This window comes from Neofelis nebulosa, chromosome 2 (genome assembly GCF_028018385.1).
Source record: "Neofelis nebulosa isolate mNeoNeb1 chromosome 2, mNeoNeb1.pri, whole genome shotgun sequence".
Classification (NCBI taxonomy): domain Eukaryota; kingdom Metazoa; phylum Chordata; class Mammalia; order Carnivora; family Felidae; genus Neofelis; species Neofelis nebulosa.
In genome coordinates, this window is record NC_080783.1 from 186,513,811 (window position 1) to 186,538,058 (window position 24,248).

General features: G+C 50.9%; 4 protein-coding genes across 14 annotated transcripts in view; 2 read left to right on the forward strand and 2 right to left on the reverse strand.

The window, feature by feature from the left end:
• Positions 1–7,204, forward strand: part of TESK2 (testis associated actin remodelling kinase 2) — a 138,760-nt gene extending 131,556 nt beyond the window's left edge. For all 3 annotated transcript variants that reach the window (XM_058717613.1, XM_058717614.1, XM_058717615.1), the window contains 6 exons: positions 3,389–3,471; positions 3,711–3,795; positions 4,047–4,130; positions 4,337–4,423; positions 5,135–5,252; positions 5,519–7,204. In XM_058717613.1, the coding sequence (XP_058573596.1) occupies positions 3,389–3,471; positions 3,711–3,795; positions 4,047–4,130; positions 4,337–4,423; positions 5,135–5,252; positions 5,519–6,243 (1,182 nt within the window). In that variant the 3' untranslated portion in view covers positions 6,244–7,204. The remainder of the gene's footprint in view (positions 1–3,388; positions 3,472–3,710; positions 3,796–4,046; positions 4,131–4,336; positions 4,424–5,134; positions 5,253–5,518) is intronic.
• TOE1 (target of EGR1, exonuclease) lies at positions 7,108–10,573 on the reverse strand. 2 transcript variants are annotated; one of them, XM_058717616.1, is made up of 8 exons: positions 10,449–10,573; positions 9,634–9,776; positions 9,502–9,542; positions 9,272–9,368; positions 8,986–9,144; positions 8,472–8,731; positions 8,111–8,270; positions 7,108–8,023 (listed from the first exon to the last, which is right to left on the reverse strand). In XM_058717616.1, the coding sequence occupies exons 1-8, from the start codon at positions 10,498–10,500 to the stop codon at positions 7,403–7,405; spliced, it is 1,533 nt and encodes a 510-aa protein (XP_058573599.1). In that variant the 5' UTR covers positions 10,501–10,573; the 3' UTR covers positions 7,108–7,402. The 2 variants fall into 2 exon arrangements, with proteins under 2 accessions (XP_058573599.1, XP_058573600.1); XM_058717617.1 differs by lacking the exon at positions 8,986–9,144.
• A 91-nt stretch (positions 10,574–10,664) lies between these two features.
• On the forward strand, positions 10,665–18,238 carry MUTYH (mutY DNA glycosylase). 8 transcript variants are annotated; one of them, XM_058717605.1, is made up of 18 exons: positions 10,665–10,774; positions 13,618–13,751; positions 13,834–13,938; positions 14,054–14,174; positions 14,692–14,873; positions 14,964–15,003; positions 15,126–15,199; positions 15,338–15,379; positions 15,455–15,526; positions 15,602–15,715; positions 15,801–15,898; positions 15,978–16,122; positions 16,203–16,266; positions 16,444–16,635; positions 16,739–16,875; positions 16,960–17,112; positions 17,304–17,345; positions 18,043–18,238. In XM_058717605.1, exons 2-18 carry the CDS (start codon positions 13,704–13,706, stop codon positions 18,172–18,174), a joined length of 1,761 nt encoding a protein of 586 aa, XP_058573588.1. In that variant the 5' UTR covers positions 10,665–10,774; positions 13,618–13,703; the 3' UTR covers positions 18,175–18,238. The 8 variants fall into 8 exon arrangements, with proteins under 8 accessions (XP_058573588.1, XP_058573593.1, XP_058573590.1 ...); XM_058717607.1 differs by lacking the exon at positions 13,618–13,751 and having other exon boundaries at positions 10,684–10,774; XM_058717604.1 differs by lacking the exon at positions 10,665–10,774 and having other exon boundaries at positions 13,420–13,751.
• Positions 18,239–18,764: 526 nt separating this feature from the next.
• HPDL (4-hydroxyphenylpyruvate dioxygenase like) lies at positions 18,765–20,811 on the reverse strand. The gene has a single exon (XM_058717620.1). The coding sequence runs from the start codon at positions 20,135–20,137 to the stop codon at positions 19,019–19,021; it is 1,119 nt and encodes a 372-aa protein (XP_058573603.1). The 5' UTR covers positions 20,138–20,811; the 3' UTR covers positions 18,765–19,018.
• Positions 20,812–24,248: the final 3,437 nt, after the last annotated feature.

Sequence of the window (24,248 nt, forward strand, 5' to 3'; positions counted from 1 at the left end):
TTATGAATAAGTAGTGTGTGTGTGTGCACATGCATGTGGTGGGGCTAATATTCCAGAGCAGAGTAGACAAAGGGAATTGCATAAACAAAGGCATAGTGGCATGAACAGTACAATGGGCAGACTGGGAGGTAGGAGTGGTAGGGAATAAGAGCTGAAAAGGAGAGGACTCTGATCATATACTATCAAACTTGGATTTAATCTTCTAGACAGGAAATGAAGAAAACCACTGTCAGCTTTTTAAAAGTAATAGCTTTTTGAGATACACTTCACATAAAATAAAATTTGCCCTCTCAAAGTATGTATTTCAGTGGTTTTTAGTACATTCAGCCATCACCACTATCTAACTTCAGAACTTTTCACCATCCGAAATGAAAGCCCCAGATTCTATTCCCCTCTCCCTTCAGCCCTGGGCAACCACTAGTCCATTTTCACTTCTATGGGTTTGCTTATTCTGGGCATTTAATATAAAAACAATCACAGTATGTCATTGATGGCTTTTAACAGGAGAGTAACACAGATTTACGTTTTACTAAAGTCATGCTGGAAGGAATGAGGAAGGTGGATTATGGAGTTCAAGCCTGGACTAAGCCATAGAGATCAGTTAGAAGAGCACTGCAATATCCCTGGGAAGAATAAGGAGGACCTGGACTAATGCAAAGGTGGGGGCGGGGAGGGGTGGGGAATGAAGAGGGAGGGGCAGATTTGAAAAATATTTAGAAGCTAAATTAGTTGGAGTAAGAGTAAAAAATCTAGGGTGAATCCCAGGTTGCTAGCTTAGCTAGCTTTAGCTTTTGAGGGAAAAAGTGAGTTCAGGTTTGCATGTATGGAATTCAATATGAGTAATCTAGGAGATGTCCAGAAATAGACTGGATATGCAAATCTGAAGCTTGAGGATAAAGGTCAGGTCTGAGGATATACATTTGGGAGTCATCAGCACAAATGGAGCCTGAGAGATGTAGGCTGAAGATAGAATGCTGAGAGCTTGAGATGGGAAGAAGTACCTGCACTGGAGCCTGTACAGTAGCCAAAGGTAGAGAAGGAAAACCAGGGCTGTAGTGTCACAGAAGCCAGGAGAGAAGAATTGAAAGGGAACAGGAATAGCCTCTAACTAGCCTCTAATAGCTAGTCTGTTAGCCTCAGGACCACAACTGTTTATTCTCTGCACTCCTGGTATTAATGATTCCTGAATCATATATAAAAGTGTTGAAAGAATCAACAATGTCAACAGCAGAAAGATCAAGTTAATATAAGGACTAATTTTTGTCTATTGAGCTTAAAGCCCTAGAGTCATGTGAGAACTTACAGCAGAAACCCATGAGGAATGAGTGGGAGATAAGGAAGTAAAAACGGCAAGTGTTGCCAGCCAAACTTCGCTAGCCTAGACCCCATTAAGGACAGGCTCAGGAGGTTTTGGAAAATACCACTAGGGCTAATCCATCAGGGCTTCTCCTCATTTGCCTTATCCCTTTAGAAATACAGACGTCTAAAATTTGGCTCTTTTGTTTTTCAGTATCCCATCTTTGTCTTTGGCTCCAATGCCCAGCTATTGGCTGTGAGAAACTTTATGAGGGGCAGTGGTCATCCTCCAGACCAGAGGCAAACTGGGTAGCCTTGCCCCATATTGTGGGGCCCTGATCATCCCTGCCTTAGCCATTTCTCAGCTGTTCAGAGAAGCTACTGTGAAGTCCTATACTCCTAGATGGATGATTTGCAGTGAGTGGACAGTAGATGTCTATGAATGTGAAGATCGGGCAGAAACCACAGAGCTTTGACAAGGGCAGAGTACTGTGGCCATTTTCTGTTCCTTATCTCCTCCTCCCAGGCAGAATTTACAGGGCAGTTTCTGAGGGCTATAAAGCAAATAGTAAGTAGGACTTTAGACTGAGCCTTGGAGACAGGAGAAAGGAGTTGCAGATCAAATAGGAGGGGAGAAAAATAGGTGACAGATCTGAGCTGCCACTGCCTCATAAGCCTGTGCCCTATGGCCTGGGCTTCAGCTGTTTAATAGGCAAGCTGGCCTAGGGCCCATCTTCTCATGGTCATAGTCAGGGGGTTATGGGGTGCTGAGCCAGCAGAACCTGATGGGAAGGCCAAAGCCAGGACAAGTACAAGGATGGTCCTGCTTGGAAGCCAGAGATGATGCACGTCTACTCGGGCCCAGGTTAGATGTGATGAAATCACAGGCTCCCTCCAGCTCAGGGAGAAAATAGTATGATAATGTCAAGGCCAAAGTAGGGGGCAGGGGGTGATTGGTACCTGAGGTAGAGTAAGCAGGAGGTGACTTGGCAACTGCATGCCAAACCTGGTAAGGAGAGAGGGTAGGTTTGGGTCAAATAGGGGTTTGCTGGCCCCAGAAATGTCCCTGAGCCAAGGATCCCTACTCTCTCCTGCCTTTGGAGGAAGAAGGTGGTGTGAGGTGCCTCATGAGCGAGTGGTGTAGGGCTATTTTGAATGTAGCTGTTTGGGGAGAGCCGGTTGCTGATTTGTGTTTATTTACAAGCCATTTGTGTTCATCTTTTCTCTGGGGACAGCAGCATTTGTTCGGTGAGCACATCCTGAGCCTCTCTCATGAGTTGAGTGCTATCAGAGGGCCTGAACCAGAACCTGCTCTCTGTTAGACTGTAAGGGGAAGTGGCATAGAGGAGGAGTTAAAGGAGCTGAGAAGAGAGAGGGTGGTGAGAGCTGGAGACGACAGGATGGAAAGGTCACTTACCTTAAAACACATAAAATCTGAGGTGAAAAGGAGAGTTGAGAGAACATTCCAAATGGAAGGAAGCAATAGAAGCAAAGACAAAGGCTTGAAGGGGCTGTTCAGGCTTCACAGGTCAGGCTTGTCTGTGACAAGTTTAGATGGAGATGTGTGCACAGGAGCAGCAGCCGGGGGGTAGGGGGCAGGCCAGTGGTTGGAGCCAGATCATAGACTTTTAATGCCATTGAGGAGGTTGGTTGTGATCCTCTGGGCAATGAAAGGTAGTGCAGACCTGGCACTTGTCCTACACTTATATTACTTTGGGTCTCTGCATTCTGAGGAAAAGAGGATGGGAGGCAGGGACCTGATAGTCCGTCTTCCTCCACTAGATTGTAAGCTCCAAGAGGACAAAGATGTCTGTTCATTGAGCTTTCTCTGGCACTTAGAACCATGCTTAGTATATAAAAGCAAAGATAAATATTTGTTTGAAGCATATGACTCTTATGGCAGCCACCCAAGATCCAGGCCTAACTCATTTCACATGGCTGACAGAGTCCCAGGTCTGACCACTGGGTCAGCCTGAGTGTAGTTTCACCAAGGAGAAGACAAGGTGCCCTGTGGCAGGGAGGGGTGGTGGTAACTCTATGGCTGGCTGGTCCCCCTTCTGAGCCACATTGTCTTCTTCTTTGGGAACCCTAGAACTGCCTGATAAAGAGGGATGAGAATGGTTACTCTGCAGTGGTAGCTGACTTTGGCCTGGCTGAGAAGATTCCTGACGTCAGGTGGGTAGCCCTAATAGGTGCTGGGGTCACAGAAGAGACTGAAGCAAAGGAAAAATGCCAGCTTCCTCCCCAGAGGCCAGAACTTGGTTACAGTTCAATCTCAGCTCCCTAAATTTGGTCAGTCTTAGTCTGTGTCCATTCTTCAGGGAGAAGAATTCCCAATGGTCAGATATCCCATTGCACCAGCCAGTGGTGAGCTCATTCTCCATATAATCTCTCCCCTCACCCCCACCCCACAGCATGGGGAATGAGAAGCTGGCTGTGGTGGGCTCACCCTTCTGGATGGCACCTGAGGTTCTCCGAGATGAGCCCTACAATGAAAAGGTGAGTCTGGGGAGCCCAGGGCCTGGTTCTCCTTAGAATCCACTCTTATCAGGAAAGTGTCCAGGATCAATCACCCTGTATGTTCACGGTAAGTATCTACATCCTGCTCAGAGCAGGGTTGGTACTTGGCAGCTACCCAGTAAATGAACTGAATGAAATACAGGGCTTAGGCCTGGGCTGGCAGACCTGAGGGACACAGACCCCACCTCTCACCCCACTGAGAAGGAAACTGAGGTCTTACTACCCACCAGGCGGACGTGTTCTCTTATGGAATCATCCTCTGTGAGATCATCGCCCGCATCCAAGCTGATCCGGACTACCTTCCTCGCACAGAGGTGAGCTGCAGGTATAGGGGACAGTGCCACTGGGATGGGGCTGGTTTTGAGGCTATGGGTCTGTTGTTACTGGGGTGGAGTTGCTGGAACTGTCTGTGTGGTTACTTCTTTGGGGCAATTCTCAGCCTCTCCTAAGCAGCCCAGGATGGGTGGAGGGATTAATGACCCGTCTACCAATGTCCCCTCCCCACCATACCCATCCACAGAACTTCGGATTAGACTATGACGCTTTCCAGCATATGGTGGGAGACTGTCCCCCAGAATTTCTGCAGCTCACCTTCAACTGCTGTAATGTGAGTGTCTCCCTCCCCTTCCCCCAGCTTTGGTCAGGGGCTGGCTGAACTCTTTTCACCTGGTTAGGACTGTAGGGACAAGCTGCTCATTAAGGTTCATGAGGAGCCTCATTTTCACTGATGAGTGGCAGTGCCCACATCCCCTCCTCCAGGCCTAACAGACAGTCCAGAGCCCTGGACCAAGAAAAGGAAAACTGCTTTGTATTGTAGTCTTCAGCGTGCAGGGTAGACTTACCACCTCTTGCTTTCAATACTGATAGAGCTCTGGTCAGGTTTCGATTGGACTTTGGGTCCAGCTGGTCTTAAGGCCTATGGGAAGAACTTTTGTTAACCCTCACTTTATACAGCTCTGGGGCTGGACCTACCTGTTATGACCAAGGGGTAGCTGGGCTTTCCTCAGGTAGCTCCCAGAGACATGTTAGCAGCAGAACTCAAGAACAGAACAAACTAATGTTAAGTGTACTCTTTCGGAGGGTTCTGTGCCCAACAAGGGGATAAGACCCATACAGAAAGGGTGCTGATAGGGGAGGGTATTAGACAACAGCATCTCCCCTGACCTTAGCTCTGGGAATCATCCTCATGGCCTGGGGCCTTCAGAAAAGAGCTTAGCTGCACACCTGAATCTTAAAAGATGCCAGAAACAGACTCAAACGCCATCCTTGGGGTGGAAAATAGGAGCGCAGGGCTAATGGCTGGTGTGGATGACCACAGATGGACCCCAAACTACGCCCATCCTTTGCGGAGATTGGGAAGACCTTGGAGGAAATTCTGAGCCATCTACAGGAAGAAGAGCTGGAGACGGACAGGAAGCTGCAGCCCACAGTCAAGGGTAAGAGATTAGACCATAGTGTTTCACCTGATCCCAAGGGAAGAAATTAGGATGTGGGGCCTTCCTCTCTAGGGCTCAATGCAGGATCTCATGTCCAGAAGAAAGGCAGAGGGGCAGGGGATGATGGAAAAAGTATGGGACTCTTCAGAGTTATGACTTGGCATATTGCCTCCCTTGTTTCTCATTGGTGAAACACTTTGTGGCACAAGGTGCTGCTTCTGTTTGTCATGACTAGTGTGAGTAACCCTGACTTGACTGTTTTTCAGGACTCTTGGAGAAGGGACCTGGTGTAAAGCGACTGAGCTCACTGGATGACAAGATCCCTCCCAAGTCCCCACGCCCAAGACGTACTATCTGGCTGTCTCGAAGCCAGTCAGACATCTTTTCCCGTAAGCCCCCACGTACAGTAAACGTCTTGGACCCCTACTACCAGCCACAACGAGGTGGTACTGTCCGCACCCCCAAAATCAACCCTTTCAGTGCTCGCCAGGACCTCAAGGGTGGCAAGATCAAGTTCTTTGACCTGCCCAGCAAGTCTGTCATCTCGCTGGTATTTGACCTAGATGCACCAGGGCCTGGAACTCTGCCTCTGGCTGATTGGCAGGAGCCCCTGGCCCCACCTGCTCGCCGGTGGCGTTCTTTGCCTGGTTCACCAGAGTTCTTGCATCAAGAGGCCTGTCCATTTGTGGGCCGAGAAGATTCACTATCTGATGGGCCCCCACCACGCCTCAGTAGTCTCAAGTACAGAGTAAGAGAGATCCCGCCATTCCGAGCATCTGCCCTACCACCTGTTCTGGCCCATGAAGCCATGGACTGCTCCAGTCCCCAAGAAGAAAATGGTTTTGGGCCCAGGCCCCAGGGAGCTAGTCCATGCCTTGCAGGTGCCTCTGAGGAGATGGAGGTAGAAGAAGAAAGGCCAAGAAGCTTGGCTCCAGTCCCGTTTTCTGTCTCAGGCGTAGGCCTGAAAACCCAGGGAGAACAGGATGGGTGAGGGGGGCTAGTCCCAGCTCACCTTGGGGGTGGACCTTCAGTTGAAGCCACTGGGCCCTCTTATGTACAGCCTTGACTCTTCCCTGTGGCCTACAGAGCAGGCTGGCTAGGCCGAGCCAGGCTCAATATGGGGATTCCAAGTGCCTAATGGCTGTGCATGAGAGGGGAGACAGCAGTGAAAGGCTTTCCTACTTAGGGCCAACAGATGATACCAAGCTTCTGAAATCCAGCAAGGAGCTCTGGCTCCCACCCGACTCCCAATGCACTTCCCCAGACAGGACCAGAGGACTCCTAGTTCTAGTTTGCGCTGGCAGGCAGCTATTACCCCAGGTTCTTTTCCTACTCCAGGTCTGTCTTTTGCCCTTTCCTGGGGCATATAAGCTACTGGATGGAACCTGGAGCTGACCAGGAAGCCATAAAGAGCATGGCTATTTCTCAGACCTGAAGACTGGGGAGCTTCTTGCCAGTATGTCTAAGACACTTGAATAATTGCTGTTTGCACTTACTGCACAGTCAGACCACATCACTACATTTCTATGCAAGGGGAGGGTGAGGCCGTGTAGTGGTCATGGCTCTTAGCTAACCTATTCAAAGGTCTTTTCCAGTTGATTAATCTATTTTCATATTTATGAAGGAGTCTTAATGTTCTGCCCCATAAAACTTTCGACCCTGTGGTTGGGAGTGGGGCTGGTTTTGTAGGCCCCAGGGCCTGCTCTATGTATTTGTCAACATGTGACACACCCAACTGGTTAAATGGTTTATACATGGACTGATTTTCTTCCCTTCCTGCTATGGCTGGAGCTATGGGAACAGTCTGTCCTTACAGAACCGCAATAAGAAATAACCAAAGATGAAGCTGGTCAAATATTTTCATAACTTGTTTCTGTTGATTTTTTGGTAATACTTTTTCCCCAAGACACTTTCAGATTTAAAAATAAATAAAGTTGGTGTTACAGGTGCTAGTCAGCCTTCTTACGTGTACCCTTGTTCCTCATCCTCTGGGGTAAAGGAGAAGGTGCAAGACAGATGCAGCAGTATCTCTGCCAGGACCCCACCCCCTGACCCCCCCAACTCTGTCATTCACAAGCTAGAGGGACCCAGACACTTGTATTCCACTCTCAGTTCTCGTCCTGGGCCCTGAGTGCTAGGCAGAAGTTGTGTCAGCTGCTGCCCCAAGCCAGCTTCATCTTCTGGTTGTGGGCTTTGGAGGAACGGGAGAACTGGCTCTTGGCCACTGTGAGGGGTACAGCCTTGCCACTCAGATATACCTTGTTGTGGCATTCAGGTAGCCAGGGTCCAGAGCTACAGATCTGGGGTCCTTGGCTCACTCCCACATAGGCCATTACAAAACCTGTCATAAAGGCATCAAAACCAGCTCGATGCAACCCATCCCCAGCCACTGGGTGAGGATTGGCTTGACCTCCTGGCGCTTCTGAGGTAGCCACATCAGCTGTTTCCAGCCTTGTTGCTTTGAGCCCCATCTCCAAGTCATTTTTGTGACCTTTCTCCAAGCCAGGCTGGCTCCTAGTCTCATCTTCAGCCACTTCCTGCTCAATTTCCTCAGCCTTGAGGCCATCCCCACAGACCTGCTTCATGGGAGGGCCATCCTCATTTTCCTCAGAGGTCTGTTTCCCAGGCAGGCCCAACAAAGCCCTCCGCCGTTTTTCCCTACGTCGCCGCCGTCGCCGCTTGTCCTCCACCACAGCCTCATCAGTGTCAATGATAAGGTCAATATCATGGGACCGAGGACACTGCGGTCCCAAGGGGCACCAGCCATAGGCCTAGAGGTAGGAAAGAGGCTTAGACAGGGATTCCAGGCATCAGAACTTTCCCCCCTCCCCCCCCAGGAAATGGGTGGGTGCTCTTACCGAAAAATTGTCACAGATGCTGGTGGAATGAGGACGGTGGGTCGTAGGGGGCATGCAGCAGCGGTAGTCAATATGGGCCCTCATGCTAGTAGGATAGCTGCAGAACTCCAGGGTAAGGTGTGGGCTGCCGGCTGCCCGCTGCTTCCCATTTTCCCGCTCACTGCAACAGCGCAAGAGGGTATTGGTCCACTAGTGTATAAATTCCATAGGAACAGGGTTTTTTGTCTGTTTTGCTCACTGCTGAATCCTCAGCACCTAAAATAGTGCCTGGCACATGGTAGGCACTCAATAAATACCTTATGTAAATGAAACAGTCAGGCTTATACCAGGCCCCATCCCTAAACCTCAACCAGTTCCTCACCATTTCCGGAAAACATATTCTAGGTAGGAGGCCACGAAGCGGGCATGAAACTCAGCAGCATACTTGGTGTCATAAATGCCGGCTGGGAACATTTCACACAGGTCCGCAGTGAAGGTTCCCAAGCTCTCGGGAAGGTGTGCATAGAAGTTCTGGTACAAGAACACCAAGTCTATGAGACCATTGTGTAGTACCAGGGGCCGGCGGGCCCGGATTAGCTCCAGGAAGAGTGTCCTCACTGACTGGCTCTGACTCTCATCACCCTGGGTAGAAAGAAAGAGGTCATCAGGAAGAAGAGTCCCCTAGGGAGCCTCTTTTGCAGGACATTTCTATCTGGCTCCCCTACCTGGAAAGCTCTACCTCCCTGCCTTACCCAATGCTATTCTATGTATCAGGCTTGTTTCCCCAGCCCTGTCTCTAGTGATTTCCCATACTGAGCAGATCCTCCCTACATACCCAGCCTAGGTTAGGAAGAAATGAAGCCACAGAAGGGGCAGTCTCAAGGCTGGAGACCTACCTTGTCATTACCCTTGTGGTAAGGGATACCCTGAGCATACTGCCGGTTGAAGTTGAAGCCATGCTGTACCAAGAATTGCACAGACTTTGGTTCTATCACATACTCTTCCATGCATAGCAGGGTCAGATTGAACACCTGAGCCAGGTATGAGTGTTCACCCTGGGAGAGAAAGGATCTGCTATATCAGGATTTGGGATAAAAACAACTCACACCTGATGTTCTCCAGGATTTCAACCCTCCTCCCTGCCAGCCAAAGACCAGGGATAGATGTGAGATCAGCCCATACCTTATCTGGCTGCTGCTTGAAGCAGGCGAGGCCCAGGGAGAGAATAGAACGGGTCCTGGCAGCATGACACACGGACTTGTAACGTTCCTCGATGCACCTTGGGGTTGGGTTTAGGGGGTGGCTGTGGCTGGGAGCTAGCCCTCAAACCACCCAGGACTGTGAATTCTACTCCAGGGATGAGGTCTTCCCCTCCTGCCAAGGCTGACACTAAGATCAGGGCTTATACTTACTGGTTCAGCAAACTCTTCCTGTCCCCAAGCCCACTCAGTTCCTATGAGTGGGTAAAGGGAGAGTTGTGTTAGGTTCCCAGCACCAACCAGCCCTTTCAAAACTACCTGTCCTCCCCATTCCCCAACCCTCACCGTGTCCACAGCCACGAAGCTAGCTGTCTTTATGGCCAGCAGGAGGGATGGCCACATCTCCTTGAAGTTGTCACTCTGCACATCCACCACAGGAACCTGGACTACTAGCTCCTCCCCAGATTTTGTGGTTTTGCAGACACCACCTGAGGGTAAGGAGAGCAAATGATGTTAATGCTCAGGCAGGGGTCCAGGGAAACCAATACCAAGGCAGGCCATGGCTGGGGGCGGAATGTTGGGGGGCAGTTTCCATTAAGGCAAGAAATGGCAGCTTTCTCCTCAAACCCTTTGTACCATACATGCTCTAAACACAGGCCTTGAAATGAGCAGTACCCTGAATTTGGGGAGAGAAAGCCTGCGTCTTCCAGTGGTTTATGTGAGCTTTTGGGAAAATAACTTCTCCCTTCAGCATCACAATCCGCAGAAGAGGAAGGTCGGACTGTGGCCCAGTCCGATCTGTGCCCCAGTAGCCAAAAGCGGTGGTAGCCATGATGCCCCAGAGCCTCATAAATAATTCCTCACACCCAAGCCCCAACACGTCCCACTTCTTTGGACCACGACTCCCAATCCGCTACACTTAACCATGAGCCTTAGACTACATCTCCCGACATGCCCCCACGGTCCCCGTCTAAGCTCCCAACACGCAAGGCTTTTGCAGCCGAGCTGCGGTGCACACCGGGACTTGTAGTCTCCTCGTGGCTGGTTCGGAGGTGAGCTAGTTGAACGTTGGAAGTCAGTTTCTAGAGCCGTAAGCCCGAGGCCTTCCCCTTCCCGGAGCGCACAGAGTTTTAAGGAGGAAGCCCTGGGAAGCCACTCACCATCAGAGGCCGCTGGGGCTGAGACTGCGCCATCGTCACTGTCGGCGGCCATGACACGGAGGGCCCCTCGCCTGAGTGGTGTGTGGGGGGTACGCGGGGCTTCCGCTTCGTTTCTCCGCTCGGCTTCTGCTGTAGGGATCGGGGCGGGGCCTCGCCCCCCACACCCGCCGAGTCGCAGACCGGTCTGACTTCCGTTCACACCACCCGGGTCTGGCGCGGAGGAGGTGTCCCAGCGCGCGCTCGGACCTCTTTGGCTGGCACAGCGTGGATTGGAGCCACGCCCTCTGGAGTGCGTCGGACGCTGGGCCTTGGAGACTGCGCGGGAGGTAGGTAATTCCTTCCCCGCATGCACTTTGCGGGAACGTGGGCGGTAGCTTTACGTTGTCTTCATCCGCTCGGCCCAGGGTTGGGGGTGGGGTCCGGACTCCCCAGAGGAGGTGGTGCTACCCTGGTGCAGCCTAAAGCACGCATAGGAGTTATGCGGAGACGGGAGTGTGGGGGAAAGGATATTTTGGGAATAGGCAAGTTCCCAGGGAGGAATGGGAGCTTCATGTCCAGGAAGTGAAAAGACGGAGAGGGGGACGCGAGACGAGGCTGCCAGAGGGATTAAAGCCACCGACTGGCTAGGAAGCCTTTGAAATAATATAGGGAAGTGATAATAAGGACTTCAGTTAAGGCTCCGGCAGTAGGGACGGCAAGGAAGGGACAACTTGTAAGCGCTTAGGAGGTATATTTGACCTAGAGGGTGATTGGACTTGACTCCTGATACCGCGAGAGACCTGTTCTTTCTCAAAGGCTCCCGTTCCCATCTCTGGACCCACAAGGAGTCAACCTTTTCGTTAGTCACTATTTCTAGCTCATCTTCAACTTTTCTCTCTCTACTGAGTCTTTTTCATCATTATTCAGAATTGTTTGGGTTTCTCCCATCCTGTTGTTTATCGTATACAGCTTACTTAGCACTGTGCTAAGCTCTGGGGACTCAATAGTCAACAAGAGACTCAGTACTTGCTCATGGAGTTTTATAGTCAAGTGGGGGAAGCAGACAGTCATCAAACAAACACAAATGTAAAATTACAATTAGTGTAAGAGGAAAAATGGAGAATTACATAAGAGGATAATACTGGGTGCTGATTTGGACATTTAAGTCAAGATCTGAAAGAATGAATAACTGTTGGATGAAGCACAGGATAAGAGCTGTCCAAGCAGAGGGGAAGGATTGGGTGAGGTGTCAAGGTGGACAGACACCTGGATGATTGAAGCAACTATTTAGGCAAACAAATGGCTGGAGCAAAGTGAGTGAGGGGATGAGGAAGGTGGGGATCTTTGGAGCTTACAGAACTATTTTAAGAGGATTGGCTTTTCAGAGCAATGAGTGTGACAAAGTGCTCTAGTGGCTTACAAGGTACTTAGTGATTCTATGCCCCCCACCTTCTTTACCTCTTTGACCTCATCTACTACTTATCTTTCCTCAGTCTATTCTAACCACACTGGCTTCCTTATTATTCTGCAAACAGGCACCTTCCTTAGGGCTATTCCACTAGCTCTTTTTTAGTATGCCTTTCCCGTGGCTAGAACATGGCTAACTCCTTTAACTGCCATAAATCATTGGTCAAATACCACTTTAATAAGGCCCACCTTGACCATCCATGTGCTTTAAAATCGCAACATTCCACCACCACCACTCCTATTTCCCTTCACATATTTTTTTTCTGTTTATCCTAGTATTTACCACCTGACAGCCTATATAATTTACTTATGTGCATTATTTATTTTTTGCTCTCCATTAGAATACAAGTTCCATGAAAACAGGAACCTTTGGTGTTTTATTTCTGAAGTATTCCAAGTACTTAAAACTGCTCGGCACAAAGTAGGCACTACATAAATATTTATTCAGTGAATTAGTGGGAAGCCATTGAAAGTTTTAAGTAAGAAAGTGACACGATCATGTCTTATAAGATTGCTTTACTCTATGGAGAATGGATTGTAGAATGAATTATGGAGCTAGTGAGTTTGGTGAAGGAAGTTTGGCTATGAAGGGGAGAGTGGGTGTTGTAAAAGGGATTGAGGAGCAGGGCCCTGAGCTTGGACAATTTAGAAGAGACCATTCTTTAATGGGAGGAAGGAAAAGGAGAATGCAGATAAGTGTAGAGTGTAGCAAATCTGTACATTCTTTTTTTTTTTTTCTCTGAGGGAGCAAGCAAGCTCTTTTGATGAAAATGAGGTGATGAAGTTAAGTTTTAAGGAGAGAGTTTGAAGCTTCAGGGACTGCAGTATAGCAGTCACAAGAGTGCAGTCTCTGGAAGCAGACCTTTAGGGTTTGGGTGGACAAGTTGCCTAATCTCTACAAGCCTCAGTTTCCTCATCACTAAAATGGAGGTAATACTAGAAAGTACCTAATGGAGTCATCTGGAGATTGTGTGAGAAATTGGTAAAACACTTAGCATAAGGTCTGGCATATGGCAAACCTTCACTAACTGTTAGCTATATAGAGAAAAGGGCACCAAAAGAACAGTAAGGGAGCAGTGAAGATCAATTTCTCATTGAAATTGAGACCTATTTCTCATTACTAGTGGCCAGCCAGCTATGATTTACTAGATCAGGAAAAGATTAGGAATAAAAAATAGCTCATCCCCTCCCACCACCACCCCAACTTGCCATCTGCTCTCAGGCAAATCTTTTACCATCTCTGGGGCAGCTGGGTGGCTTAGTTTAGTTAAGCATCCAACTTCGGCTCAGGTCATGATCTAGCGATTTGTAGGTTTGAGCTCTGGATCGGGCTCTGTGCTGACAGCTCAGAGCCTGGAGTCTGCTTTGGATTCTGTGTCTCCCTGTCTCTCTGCCTCTCTCTCTCTCTCTCTCTCTCTCAAAAATAAAAACAAACATTAAAAAAAAGATATTTTTAAAATATCTTTAATGCTTATTTTTATTTTTGAGAGAGAGAGAGAGAGAGAGAGAGAGACGGAGCATGAGTGGGGAAAGGGCAGAGAGAGAGGGAGACACAGAATCTGAAGCAGGCTCCAGGCTGTCAGCAGAGTCTGACGTGGGGCTCAAACTCATCAACTGTGAGATCGTGACCTGAGCCAAAGTCAGACGTGCAACTGACTGAGCCACCCAGGCACCCTAAAAAAATATCTTAACATCTCTGATCCTTGGTTTCTCCTTTCTGCAGAATGGAGGTTGGATTGCATGACTGCTAAAGCCTGTTTCGGTGTAAATGTGCCACATCTCTGAGCAGATAAACTTCCTACCTGCCCCATGCTCTTAGACATACCTAAAGAAGCCCTGTCCACACACGCAGTCACAGTAAACATCAGGGACACACATACAGGTGCTCCTGTACAGCCCCCAGCCCAGCCCCAGCCTCTTCTTTTGTGTGTGTCTCCAGGACTATGCTAATGTTGGTCCCTCTGAAGTCACTTGCAGAAACAGCCCTACTGGTCATACCTCAGTGCCACAACCAGCCAAGAGCAACCCCATGAGCATCTGGAGAGTAAGAAAAGCTAGACACTCTATAATAAGTACTGTAGAGAAAGTGGCTATACTCACTGAAGGGCCCCAAGATTCAACCTCATTGTGACAGACTACTTTGGGCCTTTCTCTTCTAGGCCATCATGAAGAAGCCACGAACCGCTGTGAGGAGTTGTCACCAGAAGCAGGCGTCTGGCCATGAGGGAAGGGAGAAGCAGGTCCTTAGCAGCAGCCAGGTCAAGCCTTCTACCCCTGATGGTGAGGAGCTTGGTCTGAGTCAAAGGTGAAGGGGTTGGTTTCGTTGGCCATGAAAGAGAGGTCGATTCAGGCTGGGAAGACAGCGTGTTTGTGCATCAAGGCTTCAAGGGACTAATTACGATCTAATTCTGACTTTGCTGTGTAACTTTGGGATGATTTCTCTGAGTGGCTGCTTTCTTACCAGTGACATGGAGTGGTAGCTTGTGTATTTCCTTCCTCCTGTGGCTTTTGTGGGATCAGATGAGTTTATGAGCCTGAAAGTGTTTTGTAAATGGGAAAGTCCTGAACAGGTATACATTATGCTTGGCTGAAACTGTTGGATTTTCATCGTGACCCAGAGACAAAGGAGCCAGCACTACCACCCTAGGAAAGTTAAGGCTAGAAATTTGGTTAAGGTTACATACACAGCATTTTGGTCTGACTCCAGGTTCAAAGCTTAAGCAAGGGTTTGGGGGAAGCACTAAGGTGGAGCAGCCAGACTACAGTGCCCTGGGTACCTGGTGCACTGTCCGTGCAGGGACTATGCCTAAGTTTCCTGAGGCCCCAGCAGGCTTGGCCAGACGGCAGAAGGAGGTGGTATTGCGGGATTCTGTCTCCCCATACCATCTATTCAGAGACACAGCTGAGGTCACAGTCTTTCGGGAGAACCTTCTGAGCTGGTATGACCGAGAGAAACGGGACCTGCCCTGGAGAAGGCGGGTAAGCAGGCTAGGGGGCAGGGACAGTGGGGTGGGGGGTTAGTGCCAGGCCCCCTCCACACTAACTCCTTGTCTGGGATTGCATTGGCAGGCAGAGGGTGAGGTGGACCCTGACAGGCGGGCGTATGCTGGTGAGTGCATCTCCTGAGAACAGGGCTGCTTTGCCTGGATGCCCACTGGTCTGGGGTGTAGGGGCTGTGGGCTGGGAGCAGGGCAGCTCAGCAGTGCCCTCATGCCAACCCCTCTCCCCCAGTGTGGGTCTCAGAGGTCATGCTGCAGCAGACCCAGGTTGCCACGGTGATCGACTATTATACCCGATGGATGCAGGTGACTTCAGGGAAAGAAGGGGAGGGTCATTGAGCCAGACCCCAGAGAAAGCCTAGCCTTTGGGGTAGGGGTAAAGAAGGCTTCCTTCACCTCTCTCACCCTTGACCTTACTTCCTTTTGATCACCTTCGGGCTCTAGAAGTGGCCAACGCTGCAGGACCTGGCCAGTGCATCCCTGGAGGTGAGTGCCACCCTAAGGTAGGGGGAATGGGGACAACTGAGGACTGACCACTGATCTCTCTGACTCTACCCATAGGAGGTGAACCAGCTCTGGGCTGGCCTGGGCTACTACTCTCGAGGCCGGCGGCTGCAGGAGGGAGCCCAGAAGGTAAGGGGGAGACAGGGAGGGTGAGCCCCAGGGCCTCAGGTAGCACATAACCTTGAGCCTTCCCACCCCATTCAGGTGGTAGAAGAGCTAGGGGGCCATGTGCCACATACAGCAGAGACTCTGCAGAAGCTTCTGCCTGGCGTGGGGCGGTACACAGCTGGAGCTATTGCTTCCATTGCCTTTGGTCAGGTGAGTCCATAGCCCACCCCTACTTTGTGTGTGCCCACCTACCTTCCTCCCAGACCAGGCTGACTTCTGGATTCCTCTGTGCCAGGCAACTGGTGTGGTAGATGGGAATGTAGTACGGGTGCTGTGCCGTGTCCGAGCCATTGGTGCTGATTCCGGAAGCACCTTTGTCTCCCAGCAGCTCTGGTAGGATATTGGGGTAATAGGGGAGACTGGGAAGGGTGTCTCCAAAGTGTCTTTGGCTTATAGCAATGTTTCCTTGTAGGAGCTTAGCCCAGCAGCTGGTAGACCCAGCCCGGCCAGGGGACTTTAACCAAGCAGCCATGGAGCTGGGGGCCACAGTATGCACCCCACAGCACCCACGCTGCAGCCAGTGCCCTGTGCAGAGCATGTGCCGGGCACACCAGAGGGTGAGCCATCTGGGGAAGGGGCAGGCAGGGGTCCTAGAGGGTGACCCCTTCCCTATGACACCTTGCCTTATGCCTCTTAGGTGGAACGGGAACAGCTCGTAGCCTCACAGAGCCTGCCAGGCAGTCCTGATGTGGAGGAGTGTGGTAAGTACCAGCCCCAGCCCTTCACTGCACTGTCATGGAGCTGCTTGTGGAAAGTATCATTCTAGTTAATCCTACAACTTGAATAAGATTCTGCAGAGCTGGGCCGCGGCCGGCTCTCTGGGGTTGGCATCTAAGTTCACCTAAGCCTGAGTGGGGCTTTGGGATCTCTCTTCCCAGCTCCCAGCACTGGACAGTGCCAGCTGTGTGCGCCTCCCACAGAGCCCTGGGACCAGACCCTGGGAGTGGCCAACTTTCCCAGAAAGGCCAGCCGGAGGCCCCCCAGGGAGGAGTGCTCTGCCACCTGTGTTCTGGAGCAGCCCAGGGCCCTTGGGGGTGCTCGAATTCTGCTGGTGCAGAGGCCTAAGTCAGGTACCTGGATCCTCGGAGTGGAGGGCAGTGGCATGAGCAACACGGAAGAAATGGAGGAGTCAGCAGCTAAGGCCCAACCACACCTGGCTGTCCTTCCTCTCAGGTCTGCTGGCAGGACTGTGGGAGTTCCCATCTGTGACTGCAGAGCCCTCAGGGCAATGTCAGCGTGAGGCCCTGCTGCGGGAACTGCAGAGTTGGGCTGGGCCCCTCCCAGCCACCCACCTCCAGCACCTTGGGCAGGTGAGTGACCAGCGGAAGGAGCAGGAGTGATGGCTTTGTGGACATATCCACAGGCCTGTTTCAGTCCCTTGACCCTCCCTTCAGGTGGTCCACACCTTCTCTCACATCAAGCTGACATATCAAGTATATGGTTTGGCCCTGGAAGGGCAGATCCCAGTGACCATCACACCACCTGGAGCTCGCTGGCTGACCCGGGAGGAGTTTCATACCGCAGCTGTCTCCACCGCCATGAAAAAGGCACTACCTGTGTTGTCTTCGTTGTACCTTTTTGTGCTTCCTATATGTTCTATGTGAACCTATTACTATGTAAAAGGAAAAAACCATATTTTAAACAGATGTACTAGGGCATGAAGTTGAGAGAACAAAGGGGTCTGGCTCTTCTGGGGAAAGATGCCAGTCCTGCACTCTCCCCCTCTGTCCTTGGCTAGGTGTTCCGTGTGTACGAGGGCCAACGGCTGGGGACCTGCAAGGTGAGTCTCTTGGCCCTCACCCAGGCATCTCTCCCCGGGCCCAAATCCACAGGTTTTCAGTTGAGTTAAATGACACATGTTTGGATGAACATTATCCACACCAGGCTTCACCATAGGGAGAGGAACAGTTCTTATCTTGAAACCTTACAGTCTAGGGTCCAGGGTGGAAAGGGAATAAGAACAAATGATGTTAACAACAGGGTCACAGGTATGTGAAATGCTTGTACCAAGTTTTGTGGTTTATAAGGTGGAGAGCTTTCAGTTCTATCTGGGAGGCAAGGATCAGGAAAGGCTGCTTAGAAGATGCAGCTGGTAATCTGGGTTCAAGAAATGAATCATTTTCTCCAGGTCTGGGAGGGGAATCAGCAGTAAGAATATTCTTTCCAGGCCCAAGAGTAGTATGAGCAAAGGTGCCACAATGCAGTCTGCAGTGCTCAAGGAGCTGTAAGCATAGCAGGGTCTGTGCAGGCCAGTCAGGGCCATGAACACCAGGCCACTAAGGCATTTTTGGTGGAGAGGAGTGAGGTTTGTATCTTAGGAAGACTACCTTGGGCTGCCATATAGAGTTGATAGAAGAGGTTGGAAGCTTTACAACATTCAGGCTAGAATCTGAGCTCTATCACTGCAATGGGGAGAGGAGTGGAAGGAGAGGACTCTGTTGCCTCCTTAGTACCTCCTTCTTTTGGCTTCTGCACAGGGTTCCAAAAGATCCCAGGTGTCTGCTCCATCCACGCAGAGAAAGCCCAGCCCAGGCCAGCAAGTCCTGGATAGTTTCTTTCGGCCCCACCACCTCATTGATGTATCCAGCCTCAACAGTATGGCGCAGTGACACTGCTGGAGCCCCTACTTCTTGAAAATCCTGTTGTTTAATAAAGTGCTTATTTTTGTAGTCATTTTGGAGACTTCCTGCCCTCTTCCTAGTCCTCTCATTCTTTCCCTCTGAGGATCCCAGAAAGTGGTAAAGTCCTGCTTGGTGCTGACTTCTGGCCAAGCTCCCAGCCAGCCCTGGGCAGTGGAGGTGGGCATTCTGTCCAGAATGATCTGTCCTCTCCTAACCCCCAAGAGAGAAGGAGAAGGCAGCTTTAGGGGGCCCCTGCCAGTGGCTGACACCCAACACCCTTGGTCCAGGTCTTTGGTCAGCTCTGACTGGAGTAGTGGTATTGTCTTAGAGCAGGTGGTTGGGCTCAGCCCTGACCCAACCCTTCCCCACCTGCAGAGGCTGCTCCCTGGGGAGAAGGGAAACACAGGGGAGGATTTGTTCTGTCATAAATTCCTACCTCAAATACTAAATTTATATCTGTATTGTTTCATATGTAGTGAAACAATATAGAAAATCAGGGAGTTAATAATCATAAAATTAGGGGTGGGGTGAAGGGAAATGGGATCAGAGGTCACAAGGAAGGTTCAAAAGTATTGATATATTCTATTTCCTAATTATATAATTCCTTTATTCTTTATATCTTGCATATATATTAGTTATAGACTAAGAACATTTCATAGTTTAAAAGAAAAAATAAAATCCCACCTCTTTGGCACCCCAGTGAGAGATTCAAGTTCTGGCAGGTATGGCCCTGGGGACAAAGCCCTCTCCACTCCAAGCCTCCATGGGTGTTTCTCCTTTGCAACAGGCCCTGTGCTCCAGGACAGGAGGGTGAACCCAGCCCCAACCCTTCTCAGGTTTCTTGGTTCCTGGAGGCTTGCTCCTCCTGCACCGACTGCCACAGGGCCCGGATGTTGCCCTGGCCAAAGCCTGTCGCCCCCTGCCTCTGAATCAGCTCCAGGAAGAAGGTGTCCTCTGGAAAGAGAGACTTGGTGAAGACTTGAAGCAGAAACTTGCCTTCATCGCCATCTAGCAGGATCCCCTGTCGGGCTAGCTGGCTAGGCTCATGCCCAGCAGCTAGGATTTGCCTTTCCTTGCCCGGCTGCTGGTAGTATGCCTCAGGAGGAGCCAGGAGCTGGCCCCCCGCCACTGCTACCCGTTCAGTGGCTTCTATTATGTTCGGCGTGTACAGCCCCACGTGTTGCAGTCCTGGTCCCCTGTGCCGGGCCAGGAACTGCTCCACCTGGTCCTGTCCACTGGCAGCCCCTGGCAGGGACTCAGCCAGTACAAGGGTGGGGGCAGCGCAGCCTGGTGTGGTCTGCAGGGCGGTGAGCTTCAGTCCCCCTGGCCCAGATCCTGCTGTCACCTCGAGGCCCAGCTCCGGATCCTCACCTGGGCTCAGTGGCAGGTGGCGAAAGTCTAGGCAGTCGTGGAACCAGCGCATCAATGTGGGGGAGCTGCCACAGGTGCAGGCCAGGGTCAGGTGGTCCACGTGGCTGACCCAGCCTGGGCGGGTTGCACAGGGCACAGGCCTGAAGCCCGGCAGGAAAGGCCCTCCGAAGCCGGCGCGCTCCAGCAGAGTCAGGCTGAGGTTGCCCACAGGTGATCTGACCACGGCATAGGTGGCGGTGCCCTGAGAATCCCGCACGCTAACAGGGGGCACCGGCACGCTGCAGCCCCGCGCAACCAACGCCCGGGCGGCAGCGCCCGTATCCACCACGTCGAAACACAGGTTGGTGGCGCTGGGCACAGCATGACGTGGGTCCAGGCCATACAGGGGCTCTTGGGGCCCAGCGCCCTCGTTCACCAAAAAGACCGCGTCGCCGCTGCGCAGGGCCAACTGCCGCCAGCCGTCTGCTTCCCGCACCGCCAGGGGCTGGAAGCCGAAGAGAAGCTGCAGATCTTGGGCAAGGGGCTGCCCCGCGGGCACGTGGAAAGCGATGTGGCACAGACGACGGGCGGACGCGGCCATGGCGGTCCAGATGGTGACCCTGCCTGTCCTTCTCCTGGGGCCGTTCACCTGTCCTTGAGAACTCCCGGACTCTCCGTCCCAGGCTTGTCGTCGGAAGCCTGTGGAGTCCAGCTTTTCCCGCAGAGCGCGTTCCTCGCTCTTTTCCGGGGAGAAGTCACAGACCCGACCCCCTTAGGGGCTTGCGGCTCTCCCTGCCACGCCCTCTGCAATCCGGGTCTGCCTTGAGACCACCCGGTCTGCGCTGCGCTTGGTGAAAACCACGTGGAGCCAGAGCTAGGGCGGAGCAGGAGGGAGGGGGCGGAGCCCGGGACTCTGCAGACTTTTCCCCTCCCGCCCAGACGCAGTCGCCGAGGGTACTGTAGGGACGCAAGGCTGCTCTTTCCCAGAGCCTCTGGCTGGGCCACACCCTTTGGCACTGAGCCTCCCTTCTCCGCCCCCGGAGATCACAATAGCTGCCTTCATTCGGTGCTGGACGCTGGGCTCTCTCATCCTTTAAACCCAGAGCAAAGGGAACAAGCCCTAGCTGGGGGAGAAGCCAGAATCCTTCCGTCTCCCTACCACCCCCCACCCCCTCCCGAAGCCCTGAATTTCTTACCAGTGTCATTTCTACCAGTTTTACCTTAAAAATTCTAGAGGGGGCACCTGGGTGGCTCAGTCGGCTAAGCATCCAGGTCCTGATCTCAGGGTTATGAATTCAAGCCTCACATTAAAAAAAAAAAAAAAAAAAAGAGTCCTAGAGAACTTTGCCTTTAAGTTTTGATGTTCCTTTAAAACGTTAAAAAAATCTATTAAATGTTTTAAGTTACAGATTTTCTTACCTTCCCCAAATTGGTCCAGAGAAACATGTTGTACAAAGATAGGTCATTTATATAGCTCCTACAAAACTCTCTTCTTTCTCTCTGATAATTTCTCAACTGCACCTATCTCTTTCTTCAGCCCCACTTCTCTTTCAACAATCTTTTATCCCCTGTTGCAAGAAAGATTTGGAGAAAAATCTGGTGGCTCAGGATCTGAAAGAAACAGCAGCACTGGTGTCCTTTCTCCAGGTCCTGACCCTATTTGGACTAGAACTCAAGCCCTCCTTGCTCTTTGCACCTTCCTGACTGGGTACTGGGCCAGAGAAGTTTTCTGTGAGTGTTTCCGGCCTTAAGACCCAGAATTGTGTGAGATTTGTGAGAATTGTGTGAGAATTGTGTGAGACCCTGAATTGAGCTAGTGGCTCTTGGAGGGTTTGGGAAGGGCACTCCAAGAAGGGTAAAGATAAGCAAAAGGTCAGTGAGGAGGGGCACCTGGCTGGCTCAGTCAGTATAGCATGTGGCTCTTGATCTTGGGGTCGTGAGTTCAAGCCCCACATTGGATGTAGAACCTAAAATATGAAGAAAGAAAGAGAGAAAAGAAAAGAAAAAGTCAAATCAGTGAGGAACATGAGCCAAACCCTTAGAGGAGCAATAGAGCATAAAATTGGGGAGACATTTGGTATGGATACTATGGTTCAAAGCATTGCAAAGGAGATTGTCAGGGAGCCTGATGTAATACCATTGAGTTTCATTGGCAAGAGGAAGAAGGCTGTGATGGAGGGACAGGGCTGAGAAAAAGAGGTCTGGCAGGGTGTTCAGGCTTGCAGCCAGGAAGGCAGTACCCAGAAGCTGATCAGTGGTGGTAAAAGGCACTTGGTGTTATTCTGCGGACTAGTAAATTTAGAACATGGGTTCCAAAAGCCAGACAGACCTGGGCTTGAAAACTACCTCCAATATTTAGTAGTTGTATGACTTGGGGCAAGTTGCTAACCTTCTCTGAGCCTTAGTTTTCTCCTCTGTAAAAATGGGAATAATAATAGTACCTACTTCATAGGGTTGTTGTGATTAAATAAGGTAGAATATGCTGCAGCCTGACAAAGGATCTAGGATTTAACCTGTGAGCCTGGGTCTGTTATGTGGGAGCAGGGCAAACAAAGTGGGTTGGGTAGGGACACATGTCACAAGGAGAGGGGGCTGCAGTAGGTCTCAGAATAACAGCCACATTAGGACTACTCCTCTCTCCCTAGGCTTGAGCACTGGGAAGGCACTATGAAGGTCCTGGCTTTGGTATGGATTCTGGGGGAAGGTCCCTGGGAATAGTGCTCCGTGAGAGCTGGGGCAGAATAGGCTATCTTTTGCCCCCACTATCATGGTCAGGGCCCCAAGAGAGAATAGACTATCATGGTCAGGACCCCAGGTGAGCAGCTCTAGTGCCTCCAGGCCTTTGGTCCAGCCAAAGGGGTTTCCTCTCAAGGACTCTATGTGTGGACAGACAGAGCAGAAAGAGGACCCCTGACCCATCACTTCCCATTTGCTCTTGAGGGAGAGGGTAGATTTCTGAAGGCCAAGTGGGGCTGTTTTAAAGAAAGGGTGATCTTGGTTAGGGCACAGTTGCCTTGCAAGGGCACTGTGCTTGACCTTGGCCCTGGGCACAGATTCAGCGCTTAGGAAGCCAGCGCGGTGGGGTACAGGTGGTCATTGATGTTGGTCTCCCTCCAGGCCAGACTCCAATTCTTGCAGCCCTGTTGGCATCTGAGCCTTGACCAACGTAGGACTCCTGTTTCCTAGCAGTCCCTGCGGAACTTTCGCCTGATGGGTCCTCCGTGCCTGGCCGCCGTTGTCTTTCTCCTGGGGATAAGCATGCCAGGGGTGGGCTCTGGAGAGCACGCAGGTCTAAAGGGGTGAGGCGATGGCGCTGCAGGAGGCCTTCTGCCACATCTGCCTTCCACAGTGGCCAGGGCAGCGTAGGTGGAGGTGGGGGCTGGACCTGGAGCCAAACCGGTGGAGCCACGCCCCTCCTGCAGCTGTCAGTCAGCTTAAGCCCCGGGGCTAGAGGAGGTGCACTCTCTTCCTTAAAAATCCTGACCCCCACCCTGTCCTGTCTCTTCTCTCCCAGCCTAAAAAGGTGGGTACTTGAACTCGCGCGTCTCTGGTCCCACCCCTCCATTCCCCTCCACTCTAGGGCCACGTGGGTGACTATCAGCTCTTGGTTTTAACGTGACCTCTAGGTGTCACCCTTGGTCTCAGCTTAACCCGCCTATCTCAAGCCCCTTCCCCTGGAGGAGGCGGGCCCGGAAGTTCCCGCCTTTCTCGCCCTGCCTCTACCTGATTCCACTTCTCTTCCAGTCTGCGGAGTGCTTGTCTTTTTAGAAGGGGTGACCTGGCAGACCTTACAGAGAAGGTGAATTTTGTGTATGTATGTATGTATGTATGTGTGTATGTATGTAGTAAAATACACATAACATGGTAATATTTACTGTGTTAACTATTTTTAAGTGTACAGTTTGTGGTATTAAGTACATTCATATTGTGGAGCACCTGACTGGCTCACTCGGTGGAACAGGAGACTCTTGATCTGCTGATTGTGGGTTCAAGCCCCACACTGGGTGTAGAGATTAGCTACAAATTAAATCTTAAAAAAAAAAAAGTACATTCATACTGTGCAGCTATGATAGGAAACCTTAGCAATCAGTAGGCAGAGAGGGAAAGATTAGGACCTGAGGAGAAAAGAGAAAAGAACATACTTTGGAACAATGCTGGGAGTGTCTGACCACAGCAAACCCTCTCAGGCATAAGGTTCCTCTTAAGAATGTAACAGATATTACCTCCCCCTCAGGTTTCCCTTAGGAATTTGACAAAAGACCTGACTTAAAAGAAGTAGTAGATGGTATGGCCTAAGACCACACCTCATACAATGGAAATGAGCTGATCAAAAAGGAATGACTAGGCCTTTAGAGTTACCTAGCCAATAAAGGTAGAATCTGAGAAGGAACAAGAGGGAAGGGAAGGGGGTGCTGACCAGAACCTTATAAAATAAAGGCCCTTGCCTATCATCTCTGGCATTCACTTTTGAATGTCCTCTCTCTGTAAAGAGAGCTTTCATACTATTCTTCTTTTTTGGTCTTATACTCTAATAAACTTTTGCCTGCTGCTCATTTTGTGTCCACCTCTTCATTCTTCGAAGGGGTGAGACCACGAACCCAGGGTATTGAAAGTAAAAAGTCCTGCAACACAGCCATCACTATCATCTATCTGCGGAACTCTTAACCTATTCCCCAACTGAAACTCTGTCCCCAGTAAATAACTCCCCACTC